Below are 16,085 nucleotides of genomic sequence, written 5' to 3'. Positions count from 1 at the left end.
GCTGCCCCCATGGCCTGAGGTTCCAGTAGCGCTGGTTTACCACAGGGAAAAAGTGCTGCTGTTCAGTGGGGCCTTCCAGCGCCCGAGGAATGCTCAGAGAGAAGCCAGGCCGAAGCCAGGCCAAGCTACCCTTTCCTCTCGTGATTTCCGCCAGTAAACGCTCTTGCTGGCACAACACTTGGCTGCCCCGAGTCATAACATGAATGACAGGCCGCCTTGTTCTTGCTCTGTTAATCTATCAATACCCTCAAATATTAAATGTGTGGATGGATGAATGGATGGACAGATGGATGTTGGCAGTATTTAGGTACAGTACCAGTCAAAAGTTTTAGAACACCTACTCATTCAAGGGTTTTTCTTTATTTTTACTCTTTTCTACATTGTAGAATAATAGTGAAGACATCAAAACTATGAAATAACATGTATGGAATCATGTAGTAACCAAAAAAGTGTGAAACATATCAAAATATATTTTATATTTGAGATTCTTCAAAGTAGCCACCCATTGCCTTGATGACAGCTTTGCACACTCTTGGCATTCTCTTAACTAGCTTCACCTGGAATGCTTTTCCAACAGTCTTGAAGGAGTTCTCACATATGCTGAGCATTTGTTGGCTGGTTTTCCTTCACTCTGCGGTCCAACCTATCCCAACCCATCTCAATTGGGTTGAGGTTGGGTTATTGTGGAGGCCAGGTCATATGATGCAGCACTCCAACACTCTCCTTCTTGGTGAAATAGCTCTTACACAGCCTGGAGAGGTGTTGGTTCATTGTCCTGTTGAAAAACAAATGATAGTAACACTAAGCGCAAACCAGATGGGATGGTGTATCGCTGCAGAATGCTCTTGTCACATCTACTCCTGCTCCTCCGTCCGGTGTTCAACATCGCCGGTTCACTAACCACCGGTCCAGGCAACCCGTCATTACGCGCACCTGGCATTCATCATTACGCCCACCTGCGCTTCATCAATAGGCACACCTGGACTCCATCCCTTCACTGATTACCTCCACTATTTCTGTCATTCCCTTAGTTCCATTCCCCAGGCAGTATTAACTATGTGTTTCATGTATGTACGCTGCTCGTCTATCTTGTATTGTTCCACGTTTCGTTTATTATTAAACTCACCACCGGCACTTTCTTCCAGACTCCCAGCATCCACGTGACAGAATACTCACCAAATGGAAGCAGCAGGAAATCAGGACATCTCCCAGACAGTCGATGAACAGGGATTGCTACTTCGTAAGCACCACGACCAGCTGGCGCAACCGGGCACGGCTATGGAAAAGGTTCTTCGCAGTCTTCCACGTCTCGGACATGCCCGAGAGGCGTTGCCTCCCACTAGCGGAGGATGCTCTGCCACCAGTCGACCCAGCAAGCCAGCACATCAGTCCGCCCAGGTCAGCGATGCCTGTTTGTCCTTGTCAGAGGGGAGCCCCCAAGCTAGCCATGGTTATTACTCTGCTGACTGGGCGGGCATTGGAGTGGGCCACGGCCGTCTGGGGGAGAGAAGAGGAGGCGCTGGCTTCGTATGAGGGAGTTCAAGGCTCTGTTCAGAGGTATTTTTGATCAACCACCGGAGGGCAGGGAGGGGGGTGAGCGCCTAATCCAACTATGGCAGGATGACAAGGCCGCTGCAGAGTACGCACTCACCTTCTGGACAGTAGCAGCATCTAGCGGATGGAATGAGCCGACGCTCCATACGCTATTCCCGAAGAGGACTGCGAGAGGAGGTCCAAACGGAACTGGCATGTCGGGACGACAACCTCTCCTTGGATGCACTCATCGCGATGGCCATTCGGTTGGATAATCTACTTCGGGAGTGTTGGTACCCACATCTCCCTCAACCTCCCTCAGCGAATACTCTGTTGCAGAAATGAAACCTATGGAGGCAGCGGTCACTTGCCTTCCCGCGGTGGAGCGACGCAGACGGAGACATCGGAGGCTCTGTTTCTATTGTGGTCAAGCTTTAGCAGTGTCCGGTATATCCCAAATCGGTATCCACAAGAGCAGAGGGGCGGTCGCGTTATCTTCCACCTCCCTGGGCAGGTGTGAGTATCCCATCTTCATCAGTTTCTGTTAAACCCTTTTTAGTGTCGATCACATTAGCTGGCTGTCCCTCATGTACTGTTTCTACAGCGCTAGTGGATTCCGGTGCCAAGGGGAACTTTATTGACCAGACCCTTGCCTCCTCTCTGAACATCCCCTCATATGCGCTCTCGTCTCCGTTTCAACCATTGATAATCGGCCACAAGGATCCGGGAACCATCACACACGTCAGCACACCACTCAACCTCACTGTTGAGTCCATTCATCAGGAAAACATCCCTTTCTTCATCACTAGTGCACCAGCTCACAAGATCATCCTCGGCCTCCCATGGCTCCAACGCCATAACGACACCATAAGATGGCATCAGAGAAGAAGGCTGACGTTTACGTGTCCCCAACTGATTGTGTTTTTTTTGTTTGTATATTTGCGTTGTTTGAAACTTATTTTGTAACTTATTTTGTACATAATGTTGCCACTACCGTCTCTTATGGACGAAAATAACTTCTGGACATCAGGACTGCAATTACTCACCACGGACTGGCAGAATCCTTTTTTTCCTTTAACGAGTCTGACGAGCTCGACGTGAATGATATACTGCTTTCTCGGGAACAGGCCCAGATCCCCGTGATTTGCGTGAAGAGGTGGAGAAAAGGGGGCCAGAGGGTGGGCTGACTTCTGAGAATTCATAGGTGATTGAATAAACTCCCACTTTCTTCCATTCTGCTAGCAAACATGCAATCTTTGGAGAATAATAATCGATGACCTATGAGGAAGATTAAACTACCAACGGGACATTCAAAACTGTAATATCTTATGCTTCACGGGGTCGTGGCTGAACGACGACACAATTAACGTACAGCTGGCTGGTTATACACTGTACCGACAGGACAGAACCGCAGCGTCTGGTAAGACAAGGGGCGGCGGACTATGTATTTTTGTAAATAACAGCTGGTATTTAAGGAAGCAAATAACAGCAGATATCTAAGGAACTCTCGAGCTATTGCTCGTCTGAGGTAGAGTATCTCATGATAAGCTGTGGGACACACTATCTACCTTGAGACTTATCTGTATTTTTTGTAGCTGTTAACATAACACCACAGACTGAGGCTGGCACTAAGACAGCACTGAATGAGCTGTATTCCGCCATAAGCAAACAAGACATTGCGCATCCAGAGGCAGCGCTCCTAGTAGCCGGGGACTTCAATGCAGGGAAACTTAAATCCGTTTTACCAAATTTCTATCAGCATGTTAAATGTGCAACCAGAGGGAAAAAAACTCTGGACCACCTTTACTCCACACAAAGAGACGCATACAAAGCCCTCCCTCGCCCTCCATTTGGCAAATCTGACCATAATTCTATCCTCCTGATTCCTGTTTACAAGCAAAAATGAATGCAGGAAGCACCAGTGACAAGATCAATAAAAAAGTGGTCAGATGAAGCCAATGCTAAGCTACAGGACTGTTTTGCTAGCACAGACTGGAATATGTTCCGGGATTCCTCTGATGGCATTGAGGAGTACACCACATTTGTCATTGGCTTCATCAATAAGTGCATCGATGACGTCGTCCCCACAGTGACCATACGTACATACCTCAAACAGAAGCCATGGATTACAGGCAACATCTGCACTGAGCTAAATTCTAGAGCTGCCGCTTTCAAGGAGCGGGACTCTAACCTGAAATCCCGTTATGCCCTCCGACGAACCATCAAACAGGCAATTTACAATTGGCTCATTCACCCCCCTCCTCTCCCCTGTAACTATTCCCCAGGTCGTTGCTGCAAATGAGAACGTGTTCTCAGTCAACTTACCTGGTAAAATAACGGTAAAATAAAAAAAAATAAAAAAAGCGTCAATATAGGACTTAAATTGAATCGCACTACACCGGCTTTGACGCCCGTCGGATGTGGCAGGGCTGGCAAACCATTACAGACTACAAAAGGAAGCACAGTCGAGAGCTGCCCAGTGACACGAGCCTACCAGACGCGCTAAACTACTGCAATACTTGTTTCGCGGTATTTAACACTGAAACATGCATGAGAACACCAGCTGTTCCGGAAGACTGTGTGATCACGCTCTCCGCAACCGATGTGAGTAAGATCTTTAAACAGGTCAAGATTCACAAGGCCGCAGGGCCAGACGGATTAACAGGACGTGTACTGCGAGCATGCGCTGACCAACTGGCAAGTGTCTTCACTGACATTTTAAACCTCTCCCTGTCTGAGTCTGTAATACCAACATGTTTTAAGAAAACCACCATAGTGACTGTGCCCAAGAACACTAAGGTAACCTGCCTAAATGACTACCGACCCGTAGCCATGAAGTGCTTTCAAAGGCATGGCTCACATAAACACCATTATCCCAGAGTCCCTAGACCCACTCCAATTTGCATACCGCACCAACAGATCCACAGATGATGCAATCTCTATTGCACTCCACACTGCCCTTTCCCATCTGGACAAAAGGAACACCTATGTGAGAATGCTATTCATTGACTACAACTCAGCGTTCAACACCATAGTGCCCTCAAAGCTCATCAATAAGCTAAGGACCCTGGGACTAAACACTGCAACTCCTTCCCTACCTCTCTCCAGGTCGCTGAGGCACTGTTCCAGCAGGTCTTCCGGCATGTTCCATTTATTATTAAACTCTCCACCTGCACTTGCTTCCCAATTCCCAGCGTCCACGTTATAGCTGTGGTTGCCATGCTGGTTAAGTGTGCCTTCTAAATAAATCACAGACAGTGTCACCAGCAAAGCATCCCCACACCATCACACCTCCTCCTCTATGTTTCACGGAGGGAACCACACATGCAGAGATCATCCGTTCACCTACTCTGCGTCTCACAAAGACACGGGGAGGTTGGAACCAAAAATCTCAAATTTGGACTCATCAGACCAAAGGACATATTTCCATATTTCTAATGTCTATTGCTCGTGTTTCTTGGCCCAAGCAAGTCTCTTCTTCTTATTGGTGTCCTTTAGTAGTGGTTTCTTTGCAGCAATTCAACCATGAAGGTCTGATTCACGCAGTCTCGTATGAACAGTTGATGTTGTGATGTGTCTGTTACTTAAGCTTTGTGAAGCATTTATTTAGGCTGCAATCTGAGGTGCAATGAACATATCCTCTGCAGCAGAGAAAACTCTAGGTCTTCCTTTCCTGTGGTCGGTCCTCGTGAGAGCCAGTTTCATCATTGCGCTTGATGGTTTTTGCAACTGCACTTGAAGAAACTTTCTAAGATCTTGAAATGCTCCGGATTAACTGACCTTCATGTCTTAAAGTAATGATTGACTGTCGTTTCTCTTTGCTTATTTGAGCTGTTCTTGCCATAATATCGACTTGTTCTTTTACCAAAATGGACAATCTTCTGTATTCCACCCTACTTCATAACAACACAACAGAAAAATTCCACAAATGTACTTTTAACAAGGCACACCTGTTAATTGAAACGCATTCCAGGTGACTACCTCATGCAGCTGGTTGAGAGAATGCCAAGAGTGTGCAAAGCTGTCAAGTCAAAGGGTGGCTACTTTGAAGAATCTCAAATATTAAATATATTTTGATTTGTTTAACACTTTTTGGGTTACTACATGATTCCATATGTGTTATTTCATAGTTTTGATGTCTTCACTATTATTCTACAATGTAGAAAATAATTAAAATAAAGAAAAACCCTGGAATGAGTAGGTGTGTCCAACCTTTTGACTGGTACTGTAAATCAAAACTATAATTCGGCCACTCAGGAACATTCACTGTCTTCTTGGTAAGCAACTCCAGTATAGATTTGGCTTTGTGTAGGTTATTGTTATGCTGAAAGGTGAATTCATCTCCGTGTCCTGTGGAAAGCAGACTAAACCAGGTTTTCCCTCTTGGATGTTGCCTGTGCTTTGCTCTTAGTTTTTCTTTTACCCTGAAAAACTCTCGAGTCCTTAACGATTACAAACATGCCCATAACATCATGCAGCCACCACTATGCTTGAAAATATGTATTTGCCCCAAACATAACACTTTGTATTCAGGACAAAAAGTTAATTGCTTTGCCACAAGTCAAGGGGTGTGAATACTTTCTGAAGGATTTGTATGTATGCATGCAGGTTCAATATACATGACATATGTATGTGTTCGGCATGCTGTACATATTTTCCTACTACTGTATATATTTAGTCTATAAACAAAGTGTCAACTCCCCTCTATCCCAAGCTGGTGTTCAAAAACAGATGCAAATATGAAAGTGCTTCCCAGAAATCCACTATCTGCAGTTGATTCAATCCCAGTCTCGTGTAAAGAATTCAAATCCCAGACATTCACCTGAGAAACCTTCACACCCAGCAGTTGCTTTGCATTACAGAGGTACAGTATGTATCCTATCTAAATGGCTTCATCTCAGTCTACAGCACTTATTAAGTACTACCACAGATCCCCTAATCATCAACAACTTAAACCAGCAGTGACATGGAGAAAACAGCATGGTGACAGAATTGTAGGTAACACAAATACTCTCCCCCTCTTGGACATTATATATAGCCCCTCACGATCCAGCCATGCCTCTTGATGTGCACTGTACGCCAGAGACTAAGCCAAAACACACCTCCTTCCTTTCCACTAGAATAAAAAAACAGTTCTACCATAGAGCAAAAACAAATGGACAAATTGTAGACCATAGGACAGATCAACATTGCTTTTGGGAATCACTGTTTAAGAGGCAAAAATCATACAGCAAACTGGATTCTTACAAGGTTATGGATTCAGAGGTTTGGAGTGCCAGTGTAGTAAATGGTTTACGGTATTTAATAAGGTAATTAGTATTTACTCATTCTGATTAGGATTGATGAAGACTACAGAAAAGTTCACCTAGGGTTCAGAAGAGAAACTGCTGCTTTAGCTAATAAAATACTACTAGATCTCAGATCCTTGTTTGATTGACTGTAGGTGAAATTTCAGATGATCTGTGGTTTGTGAATAAAACATACAACTAGAGCAGAAGAAAGCTGTCCTCGTCTTCTCTCCCCTCATGACTTTCACATACATAAATAAATGCATTCATGATCTATCTTAGAACTTGTACAGTGCTTGGATGGGAGACTAAGCAAAGCAAGTTGATGTTGGTGTGCCGTGAATTTGGTGGAGGACCTATTCTGTATGGATTGACAGGTGTCACTGGGGACATTGTTCTGTAAAAAGATGCATTCAAATCAGTAAGGTCCTTATTCTCTGTAAATCTATCGGCTTTATAACTCTCTCTCCTGATATTCGTCTTGAAGATAAAGGAGAGAAACTATACAAAAATCAAGTCCCATCTGGTCTTTCTGACAACATCAATATGGTGCTATATGGAAGGATGATTAAACACCAAAGCTGCTCGTTCTTTTTAGCATGAACTGAAAAAGATGAACAGTGCCTTTGTTCCACGGGAGACAATGAAACTCGTTTAGCAGAGATTGAAAGGTCCGGACATGCACAAATGCTTTAGTAAACACCTCGGGGAAAAAAATAATGTTCTGAGCAGGGTATCACACATCAAAGAGAAACATATCTATTAAATCATTTCTGGAGGATATGCATCAGAAATTACCTTCCAGTAATCGTTGATGTGTAAAGTGAGATAGGATATTGGATCGGAAATCACGGCAGCACCAATCCAGTTGTCAATGCCACAAATGTTTTTCAATGCCCAAAATTGTGTAGTATCATCAAAGGTCCACTCTCAAAAAAACCTTGTGAGATTTATGATTCGGGGGATCATATTGTTCTCAAAGGCATTGAGTATGTTGACATGCACACTAATATTTCGATATTAAACTGAATTTGGCAATTGGCCGTGTCGGGCTATTGAGTGGCGCAGCAGTCTAAAGCACTACATCTCAGTGCTAGAGGTGTTACTACAGACACCCTGGTTCGAATCCAGGCTGTATCACAATCGGACGTGATTGGGAGTCCCATAGGGCGGCGGGGCGGCAGGGTAGCCTAGTGGTTAGAGCGTTGGACTAGTAACCGAAAGGTTGCAAGTTCAAATCCCCGAGCTGACAAGGTACAAATCTGTCTTTCTGCCCCTGAACAGGCAGTTAACCCACTGTTCCTAGGCCGTCATTGAAAATAAGAATTTGTTCTTAACTGACTTGCCTAGTTAAATAAAGGTAAAAAAAATAAAAAAAATAAACAATTGGCCTAGCGTCGTCCTGGTTTTGTGGCCGTCATTGTAAATAAGAATTTGTTCTTAACTGACTTGCCTAGTTAACTAAAAGGTTACATGGAAAAAGTCATGTAAACACCTTACTCTGCTCATTGGCGTAAGGTCAAAATCGAAGTACCATACACAGATTAAAAACACATGGTTTTCTGCGCAGTCTTTCGAATTATTAGGACATGTAAAAACCTTAAATCGACGTTCCAGCTGTGAATTTGATCTGCACATGTGCTAGCACCAGCCGAGTCTGTCTCCTTCTTTAGCATGAGTGAAGTGTGTTTGGAACAACTGAATGTATGCGTCTTATAAAGTTTGTATGTTAAAACTACTTCTATGTAGTTCTACTTCTATGTAGAAGCACAAGCATTTCGCTACACTCGCATTAACATCTGCTAACCATGTGTACGTGACAAATAAAATTTGATTTGATTTGATATGTCCAAAATAACATGTTCACTGTGGTAGAACGTCTATTTTGATTGCCGATTTTCTGCATTTATCAGAGTTCCATCAGGTAGCCTGATTTCAGATGTGTCCATGTAAACAGGATTTTTAGGGAAATCGTTCTTCTTGCAAAATATGTAAACATTTTAATCTAACTACTATATTAATCTGACTAGCCACAATAATCGCATTATTGAGTGCATGTACAGTTGAAGTCCGAAGTTTACATACACCTTAGCCAAATACATTTAAACTCAGTTTTTCACAATTCCTGACATTTAATCGTAGAAAAATCCCTGAATTAGGTCAGTTAGGATCACCACTTTATTTTAAGAATGTGAAATGTCAGAATAATAGTAGAGAGAATGATTTATTTCAGCTTTTATTTCTTTCATCACATTCCCAGTGGGTCAGAAGTTTACATACACTCAATTAGTATTTGGTAGCATTGCCTTTAAATTGTATATCTTGGGTCAAACGTTTCAGGTAGCCTTCCACAAGCTTCCCACAATAAGATGGGTGAATTTTGGCCCATTCCTCCTTCCTCCTGAGCTGGTGTAACTGACTCAGGTTTGTAGGCCTCCTTGCTCGCACACGCTTTTTCAGTTCTGCCCACAAATTTCTATAGGATTGAGGTCAGGGCTTCGTGATGGCCACTCCAATACCTTGACTTTGTTGTCCTTAAGCCATTTTGCCACAACTTTCATGTCCATTTGGAAGACCCATGTGCATCCAAGCTTTAACTTCCTGACTTATGTCTTGAGATGTTGCTTCAATATATCCACAAAATCTCCCACCTCATGATGCCATCTATTTTGTGAAGTGCACCAGTCCCTCCTGCAGCAAAGCAACCCCACAGCAAGATGCTGCCACCCCCGTGCTTCACGGTTGGGATGGTGTTTCGGCTTGCAAGCCACCCCCTTTTTACTCCAAACACAACAATGGCCATTATGGCCAAACAGTTCTATTTTTGTTTCATCAGACCATAGGACATGTCTTCAAAAAGTACGATCTTTGTCCCCATGTGCAATTACAATCCGTAGTCTGGCTTTTTTATGGCAGTTTTGGAGAAGTGGCTTCTTCCTTGCTGAGTGGCCTTTCAGGTTATGTCAATATAGGACTCATTTTACTATGAATATAGATACCTTTGTACCTGTTTCCTCCAGCATCTTCACAAGGTCCTTTGCTATTGTTCTGGGATTGATTTGCACTTTTCGCACCAAAGTACGTTCATCTCTAGGAGACAGAACGCGTCTCCTTCCTGAGCGGTATGATGGCTGCGTGGTCCCATGGTGTTTATACTTGCGTACTATTGTTTGTACAGATGAACGTGGTACCTTCAGGGATTTAGAAATTGCTCCCAAGGAAGAACCAGACTTGTGGAGGTCTACAATATTTTTTCTGAGGTCTTGGCTGATTTCTTTTGATTATCCCATGATGTCAAGCAAAGAGGCACTGAGTTTGAAGGTAGGCCTTGAAATACATCCACAGGTACACCTCCATATGACTCAAATGATGTCAATTAGCCTATCAGAAGCTTCAAATTTTCCAAGCTGTTTAAAGGCACAGTCAACTTAGTGTATGTAAACTTCTGACCCACTGGAATTGTGATACAGTGAATTATAAGTGAAATAATCTGTCTGTAAACAATTGTTGGAAAAATTACTTGTGTCATGCACAAATTAAAAGTCCTAACCGACTTGCCAAAACTATAGTTCGTTAACAAGAAATTTGTGGAGTGGTTGAAAAAGGAGTTTTAATTAAACCAACCTAAGTGTATTTAAACTTCCGACTTCAACTGTAACCGTATTCAGTGATAGGAAAACATATTTGGATAATTCAGCCTGACTAAACAGTCTTGGCCAAGGGAGGGAGCATGGCTAGCAAAGGGTCTCATGTCACTGGATAGGATGTTTTTAATCTAGATCTGCATGACTTCTGAAAAGGTCTAATCTAATGACACTTTGGGTCATTGAACAATCCAAATGGATCACCTTTAAACTGGAACATGGCTGAAGTTAATGACATCAGTTTTACTCACATTCACACAGGCCTCTACACTCTGGGGGAAAAAAGTGCTTTCTAGAACCTAAAAGGATTCTTCCTGGAACCAAAAAGGTTTTTACCTGGAACCAAAAAAGGACTCTCCTATGAGGACAGCCAAAGAACCCTTTTGAAAAACTTTTTTCTAAGAGTGTATGTGCAAAATTAGGGTTAACTATGATCGGCCCAGCATACTATTAGTCTTGACAGATATCATTAAAGGTTAATGAACACAAATGGCTTCCTCTGTACTGTTTCCTATTGCAGAAAATGGGTTACAAGTTATTACACAACCAGATGAATGTCAATTATTATAATGTTTAGGGAAAATTGCATGAAAGGCTCTTAGTATTAAGACAGGCCTTTGTTTATGTGTATGCATGTGTGGGTGAGTCCCTTCAGTTAAGCATATTGGCCTCCAGATTTCATCTAATGAATATAACTGGTTGTACACACTATACGGTGTAGAATAAGGACTCAGCTCCACATTTGACCATCTTTATGGTATGAAAGTATATAGCAAACTTTTAGGTAGAATTTTGGGTGAAAAGAGTCATGGCTCACAGTATTAGAAGAAGGACAACATGTTAGGCAGCTGTATACTTGAGATTCTGAAAAAAGTATCAGAAACACGAAAAAAGTCAGAAAGTACAGGAAATGCATTTGTTTAAAGAAATACGTGGAAGTGTCAGCTCATCTACCAAAAAGAGAGCAAAGTCAATAAAACCAAGTGAAAAAATGTGGTAAATATAAACCAAAAGAAAACTGCAAAAGCGCATGAAAAAAAACCTCTCTCGTTCTCAGAAAAAAGGGAAAACAAACAAAAAGATGCACCGTTGCTGACCTCCTTTTCCCATTTGTGCCTGTCAGTAACAGAAATGATTTCTCTGCACTGCAGGCCATTACGGATTGATGAAGGGAAGAGTTGTTTACTTAGAGTGAGGCGCACACAACTGCAACATGACAGGTTAAAACATGGCAGTCTTCACTTCAGTTTATCTCTGGGTTTTTCCGTAAGTGAATTGTGTGGGCATTAAGGGGCCTCTATGTGTGTGGTCTGGGATGAGGAGAGAGAGAATGAAGGAGAGAGAAGAGAGGGGAGGGGAATGTTGGAGAGAAGACAGGGGTCAGGAAAGGAAAAAAAGTGAGATAGGGTTTAGAGAGAGAAAGAGGAGAGGCGAATAGCATGCGAGACGTAGGATGTAAACAGACAGACAGAGTAATGTGATCTTTCATTATCTAAAATGGGACTATTGACACACATCCTGCCAATGGAGGCTGACTGAATTGAGAGAGAAAGGATGGAAGAAACGGAGAGAAAGAGAGACAGAATGAGAGAGCCATGTAAAAACATGTTATTTCAGACACAAGTCCAAAGCTAATAGTTGGATCCAGCTCTTAATCCATGTTTTATATCAAATCAAATTTCATTTGTCACATGCACCAAATACAACAGGTGTAGACTTTACTGTGAAATGCGTTCTTACGAGCCCTTTCCCAACAAAGCACATGTAAAAGAATATATAATAATAAGGAAATAGTAACAATAAAATAACAATAATGAGGCTATATACAAGGAGTACCGGTACAGAGTCAATATGCAGGGCTATGAGGTAGTTGAGGTAATTGTGGTAATGTACATGTACGTACATAGGTGTAAAAGTGACTAGGCCATTAGGAGAGATAATAAACAAAGTAGCAGCAGCATATTTGAAGAGTGTGAAAGTGTGTATGTGTAAGTGTGTGTGTGGTGTCAATATGCCTGTGTGTGTGTGTGTGTGTGTGTGTGTGTGTGTGTGTGTGTGTGTGTGTGTGTGTGTGTGTGTGTGTGTGTGTGTGTGTGTGTGTCATTCTAGTATGTGTGAGTGTGTGGGTAGAGTCTAGTGAGTGTGCACATAGCCAGTGCAAGAATTTCAGTGTAAAAAAATAAACATAACATAACAAGGGGTTCAATGCAAATAGTCCCTGTAGCCATTTGATTAACTGTTCAGCAGTCTTGTGGTTTTGGGGTAGAAGCTGTTCAGGAGCCTTTTGGTCCCAGACTTGGTGCTCCGATACCACTTGCCGTGCGGTAATTGAAAAGGGCAGTGTGGAGTGCAATAGAGATTGTGTCATCTGTGGATCTGTTGCGGCGGTATGCGAATTGGAGTGGGTCCAGGGTGTCTGGGATGATGGTGTTGATGTGATCCATGACCAGCCTTTCAAAGCATTTCATGGCTACAGATCTGAGTGCTACGGAGGGATAATCATTTAGACAGGCTACCTTGGGCACCTGGACCATGGTAGTCTGCTTGAAACATGTAGGTATTACAGATTGGGCCAGGGAGAGGTTGAAAATATCAGTGAAGACAACTTGCGAGCTGATCAGCGCATGCTCTGATTAAGTATCCTGGTAATCCGTCTTGCCCTGCGGCCTTGTGAATGTTAACCTGTTTAAAGGTCTTGCTCACACCGGCAACGGCAAGATTGATCACACAGTTGTCCTGAACAGCTGGTGCACTCATGCATGGTTCAGTGTTGTTTTTCTCGAGCATAGAAAGTACTTAGCTCGTCTTCTAGGCTTGCGTCACTGGGCAGCTCGCGGCTGGGTTTCCATTTGTAATCCATTTGTAATCCGTGATAGTTTGCAAGCCGTGCCACATCCGACGAGCATCAGAGCCGGTGTAGTAGGATTTGATCATGGTCCTGTATTGATGCTTTGCCTGTTTGATGGTTAAATTGGCGGGCGTAGTATCCGGATTAGTGTCACGCTTCTTGAAAGCTGCAGCTCTAGCCTTTAGCTCTGTGCGGATCTTGCCTGTAATCCATGACTTCGGGTTGGGCTATGTAATTATGGTCAATGTGGAGACGATGTTGTCTGATGCACTTATTAATGAAGCAGGTGACTGATGTGGTGTACTCCTCAATGTTATCCGATGAATCCCAGAACATATTCCAGTCTGTGCTAGCGAAACAGTCCTGTAGCTTAGCATCCATTTCATCGGACCAAATCCGTATTGAGCGCGTCACTGATACTTCCTGTTTGAGTTTTTGCTTGTAAGCAGGAATCGGCAGGATATAGTTATGGTCAGATTTGCCAAATGAAGGGCGAGGGAGAGCTTTGTATGTGTCTCTGTGTGTGGAGTAAAGGGGATCTAGAGTTTCTTCACCTCTGGTTGTACCGATGGCATGCTGGTAAAAATTATGTAAAACGGATTTTAGTTTTCCTGCATTAATATCACCGGCCACAAGGGGCACCACCTGTGGATGATAATTTTCTTGTTTGCTTATGGCCCTACACAGCGCGTTGAGTGCAGTCTTAGCGCCAGCATCTGTGGTGGTAAATAGACGGCTATGAAAAATATAGATAACTCTCTTGGCAAATAGTATGGTCTACGGCTTATCAAGAGTTATTCTACTTCAGGTGAGCAGAACCTCGAGACTTCCTTAATATTAGAGACCATTCTGTCCTGCCGATGTATAGAAAAAATTGCTAGATTTATATTTTCCATGTCCTTGTTCAGCCATAACTCTGAGAAACATAGGATATTACAGTTCTTTAGATCACGTTGATAGGATAGTCTCGAAACGGAGCTCGTCCAGTTTGTTCTCCAGTGATTAAGCGTTCACCAATAGAACAGAGGGCAGAGGCGGTTTATCCACTCTCTGACGTAGTCTTGTCAGGTACCCTGCACGCCGGCCTCTACAGCGCCACCTCCTCCTTCTCCACATGTCGGGGACTTGGGCCTTTGCCTCCGACTCATTGAAGTAAAAGTCCTCATCCAAATTGAGGTTAGTGATAACTGCTCTGATGTCCAGAAGCTCTATTCGGTCATAGGAAACAATGTCGGAAACATTATGTACAACAAAAAGTTAGAATCAGTGGAAAAAATATGGTCAGGAGCCCTAAAACGGCTGGTATTTCCTCCAGCGCTATTCTTCATCAGTCGGAGGAGAATAATTAGACGTGGATTGAATCCAACCAGAGTCAGCAGGCCATGCTGTGCCTGAGAGCCTATCTCAACCAAATCTATTAACACTTCTGCACCATTGCCTCTAATCAAAACCTTGTCTGATTGGATCACAGGTGCATCAAATGTCCGTACAGTCACGACTTCTATTACAACAGCACTTAGGTATAAACACTGGTCAAAACAAACACGTTGAGAGAGGTTTGCACATACAGAACAACAGATTAAATAATAGGTCATTATGTAAGGGAGTGTTTTTGTGTTGTTTGTGTGCTCAGAGGAAAGGTGGCTTACCATTGGGAGCAGGGAGTAGCGAATGCTGAACCCGGGCTCCGAGGGGAAGTACTCGTCGGAGATAAATCGCACCCGGATCTGACTGCCTTTGGACGTGTGACTGGCGGGTACCTGGGACCCGCACCAGCGGCCCAGGATGGTGTTCTCAGATGGCTCCTCGATCTCCACAAAATCATACCTGGAAAAAGAACACAGAGAGAGGGGGGGGAGGGATAGCGAGAGAGAGAGGGGAGGTGAGAGAGAGAGCATTGGCTCAATATGTGTGGTCCCCTGAATTCACATTGCCATTGGAGACAGGGCATAAAGTTGGCATGCATTGAAAGAGAGCACTTAATGCATATACTGAACATTACACACCAAACTGGGTGCTGGCACATCTATATATCCTTTGAAGCACTGAATTGGTGTGGAAATCTAAAGGGCTTTCATGGTTCCTTCTCTCAATCTGGGACCTTACCCATGTAGCATGATGCAATTTCATAAATTACCTGTGATTGCTTATTGTGAGGTTAGCTTTGTCCCTCTGGAGCCCTAATACACCCCCCACTGAGCTGTAGCTGCCCTACACAGCCCCCTCTTTTATATTTCCCTTCCCCTCCTCCCGCCCATCCATCCATCCATCCAGTTCTCCGAGGAGAAAGGGATATTCTATCACTAAATGGTTTCTAACGGTGGGGCCTAATGCTCAAAGTGTCTCCGCCAGGAGCGATGGGCAGCTCTATAATTTAGAGTCAATATTAAATAAAGAAAACATAAGCTGAGTATTGCTTGTGCAATCATTCAGCGAGCAACCTCAAGTGGGTTAGGAGGGAAAGTATTAGCAGTCGTCGCCTCTGGTTAGCAATAATGGGCCAGACACAAACCCTGGCACAAGTCTATTAGGCTAAGGCTAAACACTGTAAGCAAATACATATTTTGTTGAGCTTTGGATTTACTTTTTAATTAAACCTGTGCTCATTAGCAGTAGCATAGCGCTCCACTCGCAACGATGCCTCTTGGCTCCTCAAATAAGAGTTACCTTGTCCGTGCCTTGTAAACAAAATCTGATAGATCTTTACAAAGTCGTATTACAGTCGATTAAAATAATCGGTACTTTATTTGAGATTACATTATCACTTTCAGG

At 43.4% G+C, this 16,085-nt stretch overlaps 1 protein-coding gene across 1 annotated transcript in view; it reads right to left on the bottom strand.

Annotated features, from left to right (window-relative positions):
* The window catches only part of LOC129858258 (platelet-derived growth factor C-like), a 74,550-nt gene that overhangs the window by 20,186 nt on the left and 38,279 nt on the right, over positions 1-16,085 (bottom strand). Inside the window, exon 3 of the mRNA XM_055927377.1 lies at positions 14,963-15,140. Coding sequence (XP_055783352.1) covers positions 14,963-15,140 — 178 coding nt within the window. The remainder of the gene's footprint in view (positions 1-14,962; positions 15,141-16,085) is intronic.

This window comes from Salvelinus fontinalis, chromosome 6 (assembly GCF_029448725.1).
Source record: "Salvelinus fontinalis isolate EN_2023a chromosome 6, ASM2944872v1, whole genome shotgun sequence".
Lineage (NCBI taxonomy): Eukaryota > Metazoa > Chordata > Actinopteri > Salmoniformes > Salmonidae > Salvelinus > Salvelinus fontinalis.
The sequence above is the reverse complement of the archived record's forward strand: the minus strand, read 5'-3'. Positions and strand labels throughout refer to the sequence as shown.